At 40.6% G+C, this 19,131-nt stretch overlaps 1 protein-coding gene across 3 annotated transcripts in view; it reads left to right on the plus strand.

Annotated features, from left to right (window-relative positions):
* rims3 (regulating synaptic membrane exocytosis 3) overlaps positions 1 to 19,131 on the plus strand; it is a 38,932-nt gene that overhangs the window by 6,071 nt on the left and 13,730 nt on the right. For 2 of the 3 annotated variants that reach the window (XM_042436520.1, XM_042436521.1), the window contains exon 2: positions 5,570 to 5,899. In XM_042436520.1, coding sequence (XP_042292454.1) covers positions 5,635 to 5,899 — 265 coding nt within the window. In that variant the 5' untranslated portion in view covers positions 5,570 to 5,634. Of the gene's footprint in view, positions 1 to 1,563; positions 1,644 to 5,569; positions 5,900 to 19,131 lie in introns of those variants that run through there. The other variant, XM_042436523.1, reaches the window with a different exon arrangement.

Consider the following 19,131-nt stretch of genomic DNA (forward strand, 5'->3'; position numbering starts at 1 on the left):
GTAATGTTGCTCTGCAAAGTGTGAAATGGGGAATTTGTGAATATTTAATGGTGCTGTGACTGTATCTGGTCAGTTTTTTTCCTTTCTTATGCACTGTACCCTCAGTCAATATGATACTGAAGAAATTGAATCTGTGTCAGAGTGGAGTGTTTTACAGAGGATTTGGATGTTATTCCAAGTCCATCAGCCAAGATATTGGTGTCAACGCCCTCTGTCATTCAATATTTTGGCTTTCTTCTGCTACACTCTGGCACGTAAATTCAGTACAGCATGTGTGTGTTTGCACTACGCTGGGTTTCTCTGTGTGTGATTTTGTGCATGATCCATTTGGCTCTCAGTCATCCCACAGCCTGGCACTCTTACTCTCGTCTCTGTGTGTGTGTAGCTGCAAAACCGGCCGTCTGTTTTCTTGCCTTAAGAGACCCCTTACGATCAGAGAGATACATCAGACACACACACACACACACACACACACACACACACACACACACACACTCATGACTCCAGGCCAACAACAATGGCAGCAGGCGCCGGGCTTGCACATACAGTATCATAACCTGGGAAGTTTCCATGGTACCCTCAACAGGATGTGCATTACAGTTCCTGCCTGCCCTTGTGCACTGCCGGTGTGATTATTCATGATGATCTTGATCTTGATTTTCTTTTTCATTCTAACCTTTTTCACTCTTGCACTCATTGCAAGATACATGTACACAACATGTCAAAGATGTATAGTATGTACTAGTGTATAAAACAAAATCAAAAATGTTCTTTGGGTTTGCAGAGATCTCTTCTTACTTTACAGAGACAGTGGGAATTATTTGTGATTATCTGCTCAGTAGAGATTTTCAGCTCACCATTTAAAGCTGGTTATACTTCTGTTATATGTGTTGGTCCATCTCAATTCTTTCCAACTTCCCCAGCATGTCTTTGGCTCTTACCCCATAATTCCCAAGCCCACAGGTTCCTATATATCAAAGATATACCTTTGCTTATATTATATATGATATTTTCTGTGTTCCAACAAGACACACAGACTTATATCTTAACCATTTACTTTGTTACTAAATTATAGGTTAGTTAACTAGTCAGCAGTGGCAGAGTGCATGGCCTGTCTGCTAGAGAGCAACTTTAAAAAGACCATTAATAGTTGCTCAGCCACATCTAATTACAAGATTGTGGTATTTGTGTTTTTGGGAGAAAATGAAAAGAGAGATCACATTTTAACCTCAGCTTACAAGCTGAGTTTCACTCACTGTAGACAGTGATGCTTGGTTGAGTCACTCTAAAGTTCATGTGTTTTGGTCCTCTACACTGTAGCTTGCCAACAGAGTGTTCTTTTAGATAGTTGGTGTAATTTCTTCCAGACATTCACTCACATGCACTTTGTCAATTATACATACTTTATAGGTGCTTTGTCGCTTTTTCTATATCTACCAAAAATAATCAAAATAATGTGAAGTGTTAAAACAAGAGTTTAATATTTTGGGAAATATGCTTATTCACTATCTTGTAGAGAGTTGGGATCAATACCACACTCATACAAATCCGTTAAAAACGAAGCTACCACCAGCAACCACTTAGCTTAGCTTAGCATAAATATTGGAAGCCAGGGGAATCAGCTAGCTTGGCTTTGTTTGAAGGTAAAACATCAGCCTACCAGCACCTCTTAAGCTAACTAATTAACACATTGTATCCTGTTTGTTTACTCCACACAAAAACATTTTTGTGAATTCCTGGAGTCTTGTCACTGTGTTTCCTGTTAAATGGATTTTGTTACCTTTGGACACAGCCTAGCTAGCTGTTTTCTCCTGTTTTCAGCTGTAGGCTGTAGTTTCACATGTTGTGTACAGACATAAGAGTGGTATCAATTTCCTCATCTAAGTCTCGGAAAGTGAATAAGTTTTGAATAATCGTTTCGAAATTCCAAAATCTCGAAAAGATTCCTTTAATCAGTTTATCACTATGGTCACTACAGCTATAGTCTTACTGAGTAGCTGTTGGAGAGTATGCTGTTCGCTCTCCGCTCACAGTTTTCCTTGCTGGTTTGTGGATTCAAATGGTCACAAGACTGAGCACTGTATGTGTGTCTTTGTGTGGATGTGTGTGGACTTCGGTACATTGTATATTATTATTCTATTCACCTGCCCAAAAATCTGGATCTTCCTCACTCCCTCAGACACACACACAAATTAAGAGGCCAGATCTTCCACGGCAGGGGTGAGGTGATGGCCACCAGGCTAGGTGGAGGGGGTGGTTTGCTGACGGGAGGAGAAATAAATGAGCTCTGAGATGAGAAGTTAAGAGAGCACAGAGACATATGGCAGCGGAGCTGTCTGGCATTGGGATGAAGATAGATGGGCTCCGGGTCTACCTTTAGGTCCGGCAAAACACTGTGTGGGGACAGGTACATGGTGGCATCTTCAAGCAGTGACACGGCAGATATTAGAGATTGAAAGACTCAGAGGATGCAGAGTTGGATTTGGGTTTGGGGATCTCTCTAACTCAACCTTTATCCGCCTTTATATCATCAAGGCCATTTGTATTGTTGGCCTGACTCTACCTTCTAAAAATACAGACTTTATCACTGGATCATTGGACAGTAAAATGCAGTTTCTATTTAGGCTACATTCTGAAATTAATTCAAACCTAACCTCTGCTATAACAACAAAATAGAAAGTCAGTGCCACAAAAGGGACCTTCACCATAAAGGTAAACATAGGTCATTTTAAGCATTTTGACCAAACAGCCAATGATATTTCTATGTATTTGAAGAAATAGTTTGACATTTTGGAAAATTTATTGGAGTTTTTACCTAGCACTAGATGAGAAGATGGGTAATGCTCTCATATCTGTCTAGAGACAGGATATGGTTAGCCTAGCTTAGCATAAAGACTGGAAACTGCTGGCCTGGGTCTACCCAAAGGTTAAAAATTGGAGTTACCCTGTGGGAAGAGACCTCCTGAGTCACCGTGATGTTGCCAAGCAACCAGCAGAGACCACAGGTGCTGGTAGGAAGATTTTGTTAGCACGTAGCCGTCTAGTTTTTCCCCGTTTCCAGTCTTAATGATGAGTTAAGCAAACATATTTAACTTGTAGGTACGGAGTAGTATTGATCTTCTCATCTAACTCTGAAAACAAATATTTCCCAATATATCAAACTACCCCTTTACCTGAAAAAATCTCTGGATGTCAAACTCACAAGCATGAAAACTTTAGCTCCACTGTTAGGAAACCAATACAACCAGGCAACCATCATCTTTGCAAGAGAGGATGTCCTCTGGGCAAAACATATATACAGTATACTATATACAGTACGCTTTAGTTTCACTTTGCAGCATGTCCTCAACCAGAAAGACACACATAGAGAGGATCTCATCATTAAAAAGCTGGGAGGAATGGATACATGTCTAAGTTGTTGTCACTATCAGTGTCACATTCTTCTCTTACTTTCACTCCATTATCCCACACTGATCAGGCCCTGGCATCCTGCAGTGTTTTTCTCTGTGTCCATTCATTATGAAGCATCCTCTCCTCCCACGTTTCTCTCCCTCACTTGTTCTTCTCTGTCTTCTTGCTGCTCTGAAAGCAGAATTATTCTGTTTATCTCCCTTCTCTCACTGCCTTCTCTATCCCTCCCCTGTCCTCATTTTCTCCTGCTCTGCTCGCTGTGTGTTCACAGTACAGAGGCCCCCCCAGAGAGCTAGGGAGAAGTGTGCATGGGCTGGAATAGACAAGAGAGGGAGGAGGAAGAGGGGGAAAAAAGGGCATAAAAGCTCACCTGAATTTCAAGTTTTAAGCCCATACCTTCCCTCTCTTTCTTTCTCCATCTGGCCCTCACTAGCTTTGTCCAGTCATAACAAATGTCACTGCAGTTGCTCTGTATAGAGCGTGCAGTCTTCCCCCTCCTCCTCCTTGGCTATTATTATGAGTTTCATTGCAAAATGCCAAAATTTGCCCTTTGCTACCTCAGTTCATTTTTCCTCAATAGCAACCATTTTGGTTATTGCTGCAATTTTAAATGCAACCCTTCAAAAAGTGCCTGTCAGCAAACTTTTGTGAGCAGTAAGCATTATGGTTGTAGTGGTGTGACAAAGCGAGGCAATGACGAGGATTTACAGAGACTTCTCAGGCACAATGCGTGTACATTTGAGTCTTCAATTGTAAAGACATATTAAGGGCAAATTCACCCTACAGTATATGTATTATTTATGGTTTCCAGCTACAGGAACGAGCGCTTCAGTAGCATAAAGAATTTGTGCACCATTCCATGCAATCACTGGCTAAGTATGTAAAAAATGTTTTCACGTCATGCATACATGTTTTGATGTGTTGACGTATGTGAACCACTAGAGCTGGACTTTTGGTATCAGCTGAGTTTTACTTTTACATCAAAAGACTGCATTGCTGTGACAAAAAAAAAAACAGAAACAGACACACACACAAAAAAAAATTATAGCAGGAGCTGTAATGATAAACCAGGCTAGAAAGCAGGTTTATCGAGGAGGAGTTGAAGAAAGAGAAATATTAAAAAGGAGTGTGATGGCCACAGTGCATCTACATATTTAATGTGCCCCTAGGCTGTCGGTTTAGCCTCGGTATAATCACTCTGATGTTAGGAGAGAGAGAAGGAAAGGAGAGAGGAAGAAGACCGTTTTTTTTTCCAATTTGACATGTAAGCAAAGGAGTAAATAATACAATTAATGAATCCTGAATTCTAATTAGCTGCTTCAGTTTCAGGGTCCAAGTATTGTGCCTGCTGGCTGACTGTCACACTGTCATGGCTTACTGGGACACTTCAATAGAACAGAGCCATCATTAATGTCATTAGTAACAACTGTACTTTTCCCACTATGAGGTCATATTTGAAAAAGGCCTACAAGGAGAGCTGTACTTGTGCAAGCAAAGATTGGTGTGTCCATCAGATATTTCAAAGTTTGTCAAAGTTTGTCGACTGTGTGCACACGTGCACTAGTTTCCTCCCAGGATTTGGCCAACCAGTGATGATTTGAGCTGCAGAGTTTATCATCTGTCACTGTTTAAGGTCAGAGACAGAATAAGACTCCAAAAAAACCACACGAGACAAATACCAGCTGACAGGGTCACTGTTCAGCAGCAGGCCAGCCCTGACATTTGTTTTTATGTGTGTGTGTGTGTGTGTGTGTGTGGCTGGAGATATTTCTTAACTCACTTGAACAGTCTGCTGCCATCTGCACTGTCCTCGCCTGCTGACCTTTGTGTTCTTTGTTTTCTGCATGCGCAAAACTATCGGAGATGAAAAAGACTTTTGAGAGCTTTTGACTTTTTATTTTTCAGGTGTGGAATAGGAAGTAATTTCTGCTGTCTTTGCAATAAGTGGGGAATTTAATTGAAAACCAAACCATGGTTGAAATTTAAACTCAATGTCCTTCAGCCCTGATGAGCTGCCGTAGCCGAAAGACAAGACATTATACTGTATTTCATCGGTGCACATCAAGATGTCCTTTTTATTTGAGCTCTTCTACCCCTCTCCTCTCTACTTCCAACTCTCACCTTGTCTTCTTTGTCCTATCTTGTGTTCTTTCCTCAGCCCAGCTACAACTTTCCCACCCTCCCCCCTCCCCCAGCCTATCGGCCCTCCAGCCCATCGGGACCATGATGCTCAGCAGCTCTGTGGAGGTGCCCAGCCCGGGTGGGATGAGCGGCCTTAGCGGGCTGAGCGCGGCGGCCCGGAACGTGGTGCGCTCATCCAGCATCTCAGGGGCCATGTACAGCCTGGACAAGAGTCCTGGCAGCGGGTGCCCGGACTCTGCGTCGCTGGCTGGCAATAAGAAGCGGCGCTCCAGTCTGGGCGCCAAGATGGTGGCCATTGTGGGGTTGTCGCAGTGGAGCAAGAGCACACAGCAGCTCAACCAGCAAGGTCAGTTTTTAGTTTGTAGTGCTGTTGTTGGATGTATGCTCACTGCCAGTGCAATTAGATTTTTTTTTCCCCAGTTTTGGCTGCTTTCCTTCCCCTTTTCCCCTTTCCTTTTCTCACCCTCCCTTTACACCATTCTCACCGTTTCATCTAGGTCAGCACTACTTCAGACTCACTTTGTCCCTTTTTCCTTTCTTTCTTCCCTCTTTTCATTCTCTTCCAGTTTCCCTCCCTGGTGTCCTAATTCCCTTTCTCTTGACTTGCCTCCTCTCAACTTCTTTTCGCTTTGTCTGCTTAATCTTTCTAATAGCCATCAAAGTATGAGGATATCAAACTTTTGTTATAATATGGGTTTGGGTTTCAAGCTGCAAATCATATTCATATCCAAATGAAGATTGCATTTTAATAGGTTAGACGTTTAATCATTTTTACCTTCCTGGCTTGAGTTTGCAAAATCTTCCACATTACTTTAGAATTATTAATTGCTTCCCTGCATTCTTCTTTGCAGTTGTTAAACTGATGCTAAAAGTGGTCTAACAGAGCAGTGATTGTTTTAGTGTATGGATAATAACATTAGCATAATTCACTCCAAAAGGTACTTGGTGCTGCCTCAGTTATAATACTTATAATATCTTATTCAACAAGCTCTCAGTGGCTTTACCTTTTGTGGTATTATCATTGTAATGAGTCCTTTTTAAAAGGCTGCAACATTTTTGTGAGCATCGTTGCGTGTTGAACTCTGAAGTGGCTTTGCAGCGGTAGCAGCTAGTATTCATGGTGGCTGTATGGCAGTGATAGCGGTGCTCCAATATGTCTCCTGTGGGGCATAATTACAGATACTGTGCAGCTGCAACAAAAGTGTTTCTCACTTTGCGCCTCGATGGTGAACACAAACCCACTCACTCCTGGTGGGAAATGGGTAAACATGTCACACACCGAGGCTTGGTAAAGGCTGAGAGGCAGGGCCAGGAGGGGCAGGGGGATGCAACTCGTGGCAATGCAGTTAAATGTTTTCTTCGTTCTTCTGTCTGTCAACAATAAACGTGTTGTTCATCATCCCCACATCCTCGTGGCACATTCTGTTTCCATTCCAGTACACTGAACTGTAACTTTCTCAGAACAGTGTGTCCATGTCCGTATGTTTCTTTCTGCTTGCCTGCTTGCTATGTGTCTGTACAGTATGTGTGTTTAATTCTGTGAGATTGTTCAGTCTTAGTACCAGATCTGAGGCTTGTTGCTTTCTGCTTTGTGTAGCAGGCAGTGTATTGTTTGAAATTTTTCAATATGGGTACCATAAGGATACCTGAATGTTTGTACAGATTCCAAAATAAGTCAGTTCCTTAGTTTGTGTATAGAAACATGTTTCTCTACAAAATTTTTGATTATTTATTAATCGTTTTAATGATTTTTTAACAGAAATGCTAAAAAAATCACTCGTTCTAGATTCTCAAATGTGAATATTTGCTGTTTTTTGTCCACTGTGGTAGTTTTAGACAGTTGGTCAGACAAAACAAGACATTTGTAGATACCTACAAGAAGTACCTTTGGCGTTGGGTTGTGAGAACATGTGATGAGCATTTTTCTCTGTTGTCCGACATTTTACAGATTAAATAGTTAATCGAAAAAATAATCACCAGAGTAATAACTGATAATTGCTAGGTGCTGCCCTAAATAAAAAGCAACTACAAAAATGTCAAGGGTGACACAACAAAGTCCAAGACTTATTTTCATTGTGGCTCTTGATTGTAAATGCATATAGCATCACTCAAGTCAAAATAAATTCAAAACTTAACTTCATGTAAGATTTATTTATATTGAAAGCACTTTTCAAAACAGAAAAAGTTACAAAGCACTTCACATTTAAAGCATTAAATATCAAAAAAGCAACATAGTACCAACAAGATAGAATTTACAAAACAGAAATAACATTTAAAAAATAGTGGTGGAATCGGAGCAGCTCTGCCGATAGTAACGGCTCTGGTTACACCGTGATTTCACGTTCTAAAACAAGATTTGCCAGCTGATAACTGCAGGAACAGACCGCTGGAGAGTTAAAGAGCTACAGGACGAAATGTGAAGAGAATTTCTGTTGTTTTTGTGGCTGCCAGCATCTCTTCCTCCCGCAGACAGTCCCAGACAGATCTCCTCCAGAAAGTTGGCGCTGCTGTTTAAACCGTCTTCATGTGAAAATAAACCACGTTAAATGTAAACAGGTTTATTTGAAATGACTTCTGGTCCGTTTAAATGTTGTCGCACTGTTTGCATTCCTTTCATTATTATTATTTTTCTTCTCTGGCTAACGGATGTCATGCTGAGCAACTCCTGCCCTCCTGCCTCACACACATTATTAAACACTGTTTAAAGTTTGACCGGTGCTTGTTTATCTTGGCACCTGACTGGAGAACTAGCGCCACCTGCTGCTTATCTCGATGAATCAACTCCTAATATTTGGATAGGAGTAGTGGATGGAAACATGCATAAATTAGCATTTTCTTTCGCTGATTTTCTGAAAATTCTGTTAAAATTTACGATACATTTGGATGGAAACCCAGCTACAGGGACATTTTGACTGGTGCTCACACCCAGCCCTAGTTCTGGGATGTTCAAGATGTCCATCCTTTTACCATAGCCCATCCTAAATTTGTTCAGTTGGATTGGATGTCAGACAAAGAAGCTCTGTGCTTGTCTCACTGAAATCAACTTCCGACATGATTTCAATCCCTATGGCACAACCTCTTCACTGGACCATCACTTATCAATTGAAGTAAATATAACAAGACCAGGCAGGTTTACTTCTCTTTTACTCATAGCTGTGGCAGCTACAAATTGATATTAAATGGTGACAGAAAAGGGAGAAGAAACTTGGCCATTTCTGAGGACGGCAGAGGAATTTGGATGAAAGAAAGAGAGGTGATTAAAAAAAAAAATGTGCGAGTGTACTTCATACATGTTTCCCATGCCAGCTCTGACATAGTCACCATATGGCTAACCGGCAGAGTACACAGGAACACACACTATCATTCATATGCACATACAGTCACCTAAGTCCTGTATCATTACCTGTTTTTGGCATCCATCAGTTTGTGACAGCTGTTGCTCTACATGTTGCACACACACACACACACAAAGCTCGACGCTCTCAGGCACAGCTGACACTTTTCTGACGCAGGGAGAGCTGTCGATAGTTTCACCACAGGGGCTTTCATGTCTGTGTTCGTGGTGATGAGGAGAGCACAATGGAGGGGAAAGTGTGGATGAGGAGGCTAGGAGGGGCTGAGGATGTAGAGAAGAGGAAGGGGAGACGAGGGGTGTGTCTAAATTTAGATGTTCTCAGCTGCCAGAGGAACACATCGCGCCTGGAACAAAATCACAGTATCATGCACCGCTCCCACTTCTTCCATCCACACTGCATCTCTCCTTGCTACAGTGGTTTCATCTTCAGCTCAACCTCACTCTCCTGCATGATAGTTTGCCTCTTGTTTTCACCACAACAGTCTTTGAAATGGAGGTAGGTTTATCGTGGTTGGTATATTACAACACACAAACCCCAACACAAACCTAATTCTTTCATTGACTGTCAAGTATTGTTCCTGAAGACGTGCATTTCCATTTTAAATTTGGGAAACAATGTAATCATTCCTTTCAGAGTGAAATTAAACCATTCATGGCTCTATTTTGTATTGTTTCTCTTGTATTGATTCACTGAGCATTGTGGCTCCATGTAAGAGTTCCAGTTGATCAGTTAATGACGTTTGACTTCAATCAATGAGCATAAATATTGAACGTTCCAGTACTATTACTTTTAATTGATTTAACAAGACTGTTAAAAATGTGTAACGATTGGCAATTTGTGTACTGCTATTCTTTATTTGTCCATGAGGTTAAGTGAAATAATTTTTACTTGGCATTCAGGTTTGTTCAGTTTTGGACAAGCCATTGGTGTAAGTGTCACATTATTCAGGCTGGCTTGGCTGAATTTCATTGAGTGTTTTGGCCATCTACAATAGTGTACTCAGCTATCAAAATGTTGGCAGAAGAAAGAGGTAGCAGAAGATTTAGAACGTGCTTTGATAGATGCTTTACGTAAATTCTTTACATGTACAATCCACCCAACAATGAGATTATGTCACCGCACTACTGAGAATTGGCCGTTTCGTAGCTAGGTTGAGCCTGGAGACAAACAAGGCTGTTAACTGAATGACCCAGTGAGGATCTGCCCTAATCTGTTGTTTTCTCTACCTCATAATTCACACCAGCTAGAGGCTAAAAACGGGTACATATAATTAGAGGGGCGACCCGTACAGACAGGCTGACAGGAGGTCACACAGCCAGACGAACAGAGCGACGGGCAAAAATTCTTCCCGGTTGGTCAAGTTCGATTAGGGTCCTTTCTGTGTTCCTTCCTGACGGTCATTAACGGCCCAATCTGGTCAGCTGCCAGTGCTCCACGTTCCAAGTGACACATGCATTGATTGGCTGATGGGGTGGGTCGACCCAGGTGCCTGCCCTCTGCTTTGCTCAGTTGGTCAGCTAATAACCAATAAACCACAGACTGAATTGGTCCCCTGGGCAGAGTGACTGCGAGAGGGGAGGTAAATTGGGAATTTGGATTCAGAAATGGGAAAAATAAATGGAGTAAATTCTTAGTCTTATGCCTGATAACTGATATATAACCACTTGTTGTTGCACGTTGTGGTGGTTGCTAAGTGAAGCTTGAGGGAAAAACAAAGACCCAAAGCAGCCCTCAAAATCTGTTGGATGTTTTTATTTAGTTTAGTTGAGTCGTTATTGTAAATTTATTACACCCTTTTTAACATACTGTACTATTATATCTTTTATGATCAGATGGTAATCAGCCCTCTATCTACTAACTAAAAATCTGTGTGTTGGTTAGGTTTGTACTGGCAGAATGTAGAGAGAACTCTACCCTAAATAATAAAATCTGTAGGGAGGACTTAATCGAATGAATGGAGAGAAATTTAGAAAGTGACTGAACGCAGAGGCGGCTGATCAAGACACAAAGATGTAAAAAAGACAAAGTGAACAAAGACAGTTGGGCAATATGTCAACATCTCACCATTAAAGCGCTATTAGGAGGTAATGTAGTTATGGTGTTGTTATTGTGTGAGACTTTCTGCAGGGTATGTTCTAGCCGTGCTCCAGTTTGTGAATTGGATCCAGTCAATTTACGGCTATCAGCAGAATCTATCCCGGTAAGCTCTTATGCAAGCAAAGAGGTGTTTTTGTAGACTTGTCCAAGCAAGAATTGCTTGTTATTTTCAAAATGACCGCATTTCAACATCAGTTTCCAAGCTAGTTTTGATTCTTCCGAAAAATAGATGTGCTATAACTATTTTAAAAGAAGAATCAATTTTTATTTTTAAGAATGAAGCTCTTATCTCTGCTCGGATATGAAAGCTCTTGACAACTTCAGCTTGATCACAGGCACAGATTATGTAACAATATGACACTTTCTTCTTGCTATTATAATAACCAATTATTGCACTGTAAGTTAATTCAAAAATTTTACTTAACACCAAGAAAGAGATGCCAATTAAGAATTACTCAAAACCTTTTACACCCCTTATGCACTCCAAAAACTTACATTAGTATAATTGCCCAAACGTGCACTTGTTTTGGACGAAGGTTGCCTCCATCCTCTTTGCCATACTGGATAGTTCTGTACTCTGTCTCCCATAAATCATGTTATTGAATGCTTATTCAACCATAACCCTACCTGTACATAAGGAGAGAGTTTTGTTTGCAGGCTTAACAGCAGCAAAATAAATCCTGGTTATGAGATAGAAACCTTCCCACAAACCTAACATATTTCAATGGAAACATTAGTGTTATCATTTGAAGCTTCTTGTGCCTGGGCACAGGAGGATAAAATAGAATCTATTCAGGCAGTGATGAAGGCCACTCGAGCTCAAACTACTTCAAGTTTTTGGTGGTAAACAGATTTGGAGGGCAAAGGAGGGGAGGAGGGTACAGTTTCTTTAACCATCTGTTTTTCCATCTGGGTGACTGGACTGCGGATTTTGAGATCCTGTATACTCTGCAACAGTAGACATATGCTATGTAGAGTATATTTAATATGTGTGTACAAATAGATTATGTGGTAAGCTTGATAACTCTAGTTTTTTGTTTATTTTTGTTTTTTCTTTTCTTTTTCTCTTTGCAGCCAAGTGGTATAGGGTATAGGGGGTGAGAGGGTACAGGCTGCTTTTGTTTGGTTATTTGTTTAGGTAATACAAAGACTGTGGACAGAGATGTTGATACATCTTGACAGAGTTTTTGATTGACATGGAGTGTATATTTTTTGCATGGCAATTCCTTTTGTGTTGTGTGCCCTGTGCCTTTACCAAATTACATGGGGAAATAGAGCTATTAAAAAAAAATCTTGATCACAGTCTGATGGTCCAGCCTTTTACAGTAGTTGTCATTAGGGGTGTATCAATATAATCAGCTCACATGATAAACGATACAGGGTTCAAATTTCAATGTAATCAATACAGCTAACAAGAAAATAAACAACGTGTACACAATTGGTTTTAGTGCAGAATACAAAATGAACAAGAGCAAATGTCTGAACTCAGTCGCAGTAACACTCTCCGCACATCAATTAGCCACAAACTCCAATCTAAACATCATCATAGGGAGTGAATCGAGATTTCTAAAGTAGGGCAAGGACATTTTTTCAAGACTTTAAGCTTGTCAACATTTTCCAGCAGCAGCTGAGACCTCTGACAGTGGCAGTAGTGTTAATGGATGACATCTAATTATGCCCCCTGGTGTATCCAAACAAAAATGTTTACCATTTTGGAAGCATGACTGTGTAGACCCGTAGCTAACGTTATAATTATCGAACTGACATGTCTCTGCCAAATATAAGTATCAGAATAGGCATTTTAAATTTAGGTTAAATACAGCATTAAAGCATAGAGGTGTAGGATGAAGGACAAACTTAATAAACTTGAACACTGATAAAAAATACAGATAAGGTTCCTTTATGGTGATAACATAAAGTTGTATAAAGAGATGTTGTATAAATGTGCAGTACATTGTCACAAAACAGGTGTTGTTTTATAAGGTGATCTTATATAGAGATGCTTGTCTGATACACCTAGGTGTACTGTATGTTTTTATTCCATAATGTATCTCAGTTGTCCTCATCTTTTTTTTTTCCATTTATAGCCTCATTATTCTAGGTTTTGTAACAGGCAAGTGTTGGGGATGGCATTTTGGTTCTGTCTGTGTTGTATTTATTACCTGCTATTATTAGTATCGATGAGGAGAGAACACTCTCACACTCACACACTCACACACACACACACACACACACGCGGTTTCTTTCGGTTTAATGGGTGAGTCACTCCTCCCTTGAACACAGTCTTATCTCCTGAGCAGGTTTATCCATGACTGTGAAAACAGTGCCAGCAGAGTGTCTCCCTGTACACTGTCAGTCTGTACGGAGGGACGCGGCTTGCCGAGAAACAAGCGCCACTGATGAGATGCAGTGCACAGGAGAGTTAGATTAAAGGAAACCAGGCATGGATGTGTGTGTGTTTTTGGTGAGCGTCCCAGTGTAAGGCTTCCACCCCGAGTCCCCTCCCAGCTTATATACGTGCATGTGTACTATGTGTGTGCGTGTGTGTGTGTTTGGCTGGTGCACATTCACACTCATCACCTCACTCTTTTCTGCTCCATTTAGCTCTCTCAACCCACTCAACACCCATCCTCGTGTTCTCTCAAACTCGCTTTTCAATTCCTTAAAATGTATCTTTCTTCTGCATGGTTTCTTTCTGTGGTGTTTGTAGATAATACTGGAAGTACACCAGAGAGACAGAAAAGAAGCAGAGACAGAGAAGGAAAGGTAGACCGTAAATATCTGACACAGGAAGATAATACTTCTTAGTTTGCTTATTAAATTGATTCCAACTCAGTTATGAGACCCACAGCAAATACATTTCTGGATGTATTACTGTCCAACAAATAATTTTGAGGTGTAGCTCCAGCCTAAGAGTAAAGATATGTGAAGGGGCTTTGTTGCCAGTAATGTTATGAAACCAATTTCCCACCCACACTTCTGACTCAGTCTTCTATGTGTTTCAGGGAAATTACACTGGTCCTTCACTCAGTATCACAAACATATGTAGCATGACTTAATTTATGTCAACAAACATCATGTAAAAAAAATTAGATGTTTGCAAGCTTTATTTCTCTATGTAGAACAGACATACTGAAGATATGAGGCTTTCACTACAGAAACTCTTCCAAAAAGGTCTTGAAATATGCTTACAACATGAATCATGACACGGCTATTGTAGCTTTAGTTAGCCTTAGCTAGCCAGTTAGAGACAAGCAGATTTTATATGGCATATATTGCCAGAACGTAACAAAGTCTATTACAACTTAAAGGGAAACTCACATTATTCGTGTGGATGTTGCTGTGCTATTTTCATGACACACAGTTACTTAGCTTATGCGCAATAAGTGTGCAATTTTGTGTTGCTAACATTAGTCAGTTTCATCCATGTTTGGTTCGTTAGCTAATGTTTTTGATACTTTCACAGTCATTTTTTACCACTGCTTATCTTATGTTGTTAACATTATTATTGTTATTGTTAGCTTACAGCCTGCTAGTAAATTGTGCTCACAAATTGTAGTTGGCAGTACTTGTTAGCATTTAGAAAAGTGCTCATTATGATTTTTTCCAGAAGGATGTGTTGTTTTAGACATTTCTGTCTTTAGCTAATGTTAGCCCGCAATTTTCTGGTCGCTATTCATAAGATATGAGCAGTGCTCATACTGTTTATCTTTAACTGTTGCATGTTAATATTTAGTTAACGCTCCACTTTCATCAGTTTGGCTGAACTAGTCTTTGTAGTGACCTAAATAGTTGCACTGTGGTCATTGCACTCCGTCCACACTGAGATAGCTCTGCCGGACAGATTGGGCTGATGTGATGCACAAGGGAGATAAGTTTGGATAACTTTTTGGGGTGGTTTCTGTTTCTATTCAAAAATAAGTCAAATGTCAATTTCATGCCATGTGTCTGCGTTTTTTCCCCTTGTTCATATATATTAATTTATATACCATTCTAATGATGAAAGGCTTTGATTCAATTCCAGCTTTTTTTCTTGTATTATTTTCACAATATTACAATTTTTATTTACATTTATTCACACTACACATAAAAAAGCGATTAGGGTTTTTTTGGTAAGAGAAAGGAATCCCAGCAATAACGCAACATAAGGTCACACTAGTACGTCCAATGGTTAAAGAGAGTCAGCCTCAACATGTCTCTTTTAGACTGTATTACAGTGGACCAGAGAGTAGACCTGGCATTTCGATCCTCAGGGTGTTTTCGGGGTGACTCACTCGTTCCCTACTTCTAGCTCTGTTTCTGAGTCACAGTTAGTAAACACACTCAAGGAATTTTGGCAGAGAAATTTTGGAAAGCTTATGGTTATCAGATCCTTTGAGGGGAAAATATGCCCCTCAAAAGAATATTTCTCATACTGTATGAAGACAACTCAAGAAAGGCTTGTGAATAAAAACCTGTGCAGTGTTTAAATAATAACAATGGAAGATGTTTACTGATATATCTGAACTATGGTAGTACTATGTCATAGGATGACTACACATGATATGACTAATCAAAAAAAACCTCCTTGTGTCTTTTGAGCTGCTATTTCAGGAAGGCCTGCTACTCTGTTGTGTCCTTTCCCCCACCTCCAGCACCACTACCTCATTTTTCTTTTGAAGAGTATTGAGTCACTGGCTCTCCTGACACATGCAAACTGAAACCTTACTCACATCTCTAAAAGCTTTCTGTTCCCCACCGGTGCATTTAGAGGCTACCAAACACCGTCTAAGCTGACCAGTGATCACTTTCTCTCCCTGTCTGTTTCTCATATCTCCACTTACCGTTCTCCCTCATCACCCTCTTTGAGTTTCCCCCCCCCCAGCTCACTGACATCTTAATTTTCCCTCCTGTATCTCTCCTTCCTTCATCTTCATCTCTTTTGATCTCACTCTCACTGCGAGTGTCTATCATGTTTTCTCAATCTCACTCACCAACTCCTCCATGTTCCATGCTCTATTCTTAGCCAGATAGATCGGTGAACCATTCAGCTGATGATGTGTCTTTCCTGTATTCCTGTTACTGTGTGTGTGTGTGTGTGTGTGTGTGTGTGTGTGTGTGTGTGTGTGTGTGTGTGTGTGTGTGTGTGTGTGTGTGCGTGTTTGTGTTTGTGTGGCCATGACTGGCTCCTGCGTGTAAAACACTGACTCTGAACCAAATGTGAACTTATCTGCACTGCAACTGCAATCTGATGCAAATTTTATATTTAAAGAAATAGTTGTTGGAAAGAGACACTTGCTCTCTTGCCAGAAGTTAGATGAAAGGATTGATATCAGTCTCATGCCTGTATGAGCAGCCACTTGGCTTAGCTTAGCACAAACACTAGAAACAGGGAAACAGTTAGCCTGGCTCTGTCCAAAGGTAACAAAGCACCTACCAGCACCTCTAAAGCTCAGCTCTAAAGCTTCCGTAGTATAAACTGTTCCACAAAAGAGTAATGGTTTACAGACAGTTATGACACAGGAGTTGATGGTACAAATATGTCTTTTGAATAAACGGCCTAAACTTGTTGTCCATTTGCAACAGCTTTTTTTCTTCCTCAATAAAACCCTTTGCTGAATGAAATGATGTACAATCCCAAGAACAAGATGCCAGGAGATTCAATTATACAGTAAAGAGAAAATAAAAAGAAGGTCAGTGAGCTTTTTTGACTGACTAGAACTAACAATTCATGTCCGGCTAGCATGTTAGCGCACCAGCTACTGTGGGTCATCAACTAGCCCTGCAAGTAGTCACTATGTCACCTAATTTCTAAGACCAAATATTGTTTGAAGAAGACCAGATAAAATTGATTTTGCAACATTCTGGTGTGACAAGACCTTTACTGCATCCTGCCAAGAAACAGTCCTGCACATAACTCCCTGCAAAAGCACAACAAGTCACTTTTACACAGATTAAAAACACAAAATGTAATGCATAAAAGGAGATGTTCCCTTCGGTTAGAACAAAGCTAGCTGTTTTCCCCTGCCTCCAGTCTTTGTGCTCAGCCGAGCTTACTGGCTTCTGACTGTAGCTTCATATTAATGCACTGACATGAGAGTGGTTTCAATCTTTGCAACCATCTCTCGGCAAGAGGGCGAACAAGTGGATTTCCGAAAATTTTTAATGTTTAACAACAATGCAGCTGTCAATGAAAAGCTTGAGCTCTGTTTGTGAAAAAACATGAAACTGCTTTTTCTTCTTCTTTGTATTCTACATAATGTCAGGGTTTTTTTACACAGCAGAGCCAGCCGAGATGTTATTTCCCATGTATGTCGGGGGGCTTTTAGCTGATTTGGCAACCTGCTCTCAGATTTAGCAACCGGGGTCGAAAATGAGCAAGAGCACTTAGTGGCCCCCCAGCAAGGCCTTGGCAGGCACAAAGTTGCAATGCCTGTCACCGATCTAAAAAGTGTGTGAGGTGAGTCATCATGTTGTATGTGTTTGCGTGCGTGTGTATGTCTGAGTGTACAAGAGCTATAATCAGGGTGTCATTACCACTCCTCTCGTCACGGAGTGCTGTAAACACACACTTAGACAGAACGTACACAAGCCTGCTGCCTGCCTGTCGTCTGGTGCCTCAGTAGAAAAGGTGGACGGGAGATCAGTTCCCTCTCAGCCAATTTGAACATACACGCAGGCTGATTTCTAAATCTAAATCTGTTTCATGGCACAGGGAGACTGCTGCTGTACTGCAGGAAACACTGAACAAGAGATGTAGCCTAGTTTTGAGACTGAGCCTGAGTGCAAAAAATCTGCAAGCCGGTATGATAATTTCCTTTCTGCTCAATGCAACTCAATTTGTCTGGGGAATTTTCTCAACCTACGTTCATTATTCTGCTTTAATTGAAGATACTACCACCGTGACTTGAAAACACAGTGAAAATATATCAGAAAGAATTGGAAATATCTAATTTGACTGACAGAATTGTGATTTTAAGACTTAAAGGTTCAATGTGTGAGAATTGGCCACCTGATCCAACAATATCCCCCACACCCTTCCCCCCAAATGCATCACGCCACCACCAGTATCACTCACTGAATATAGTGTAAAGATTACTGTTTACAGTGAATCTGTGCTATGGTGTAAGATATCAAAATGCTATGGAGACATTAGAGCCAGTGGTAAAAAGGGAAAAAAAAGAGCTACGCAGATCAGAAAGCGGTTGCACCACGGAGATAAGTTACAGCATAACTCTAACAACTAAATAGTTACACAAATGCCCCTAGGGTAGGTGTAAATCATAAAATGTCACAGATCTAACTAATGGTAAAACAGCAGTTTTTCTGCCACACAGCCTAATTTTTTTTCATTAATTACGTGTTATTTTACAACACCATAATCCAGTAGAGACCTAATTTATTGATATCATATTTCAATATCGATCCAGCTTACTACGATGTGCTACGACGGCCAGCTTACACATAGCTGGTGCAACTCAGTGAGGTTCATCGGATCAGCTGACATGACCAACTGATGTCTTACCCAGCCAGCGTCTGCATCAGCAGCCGACTGCTTTGACAATGTCGGTGCAACTTTCCACATAGCCATTATTTGGATAAACTGACCACATATTGGGAATCTACTTGGTTACTTTCCCGCCTGAAGAAATATTAAAACTTAATAAAGTGAAATATTAACAGTCCTACAGCGAAAATTTCCACCACATTCAGCCTGGTTCTGCCATTACTGCTGGTGGCTCGGGGCAGCGCTACTTCTTCATCCTCTCATGTTGGACTGAGGGCAGACTGGACACCACAGTGACTCACTATCACCCCTGAGGTACAAAGTGATATTATGAGACAGTACAGGCCGGATGGGGCCGGGGCTAGCTGTTTAGCATGCTGACTTCAGTATATCTCTGCAACACAATATATATATGTCTTTGACATAATGTCAAAACTGTTATTTTTTAACATTCTGTTGATTACTTTAATTAATTTTGGAATGTTTTAAACTGAAATTCTGGCCAATTCTTACACATTGAACCTTTAATACATGATAAGTAATATTTTTTTTGTAAATGTACCAGATATTCTATTCGCCCTTTGTCTCACTGGTTTTATTAGTGTAAAATTGCGTTAAGTGCTTAACAATGAAGGTTTT

The sequence above is a fragment of the Thunnus maccoyii genome, chromosome 15 (genome assembly GCF_910596095.1).
Source record: "Thunnus maccoyii chromosome 15, fThuMac1.1, whole genome shotgun sequence".
NCBI lineage: Eukaryota > Metazoa > Chordata > Actinopteri > Scombriformes > Scombridae > Thunnus > Thunnus maccoyii.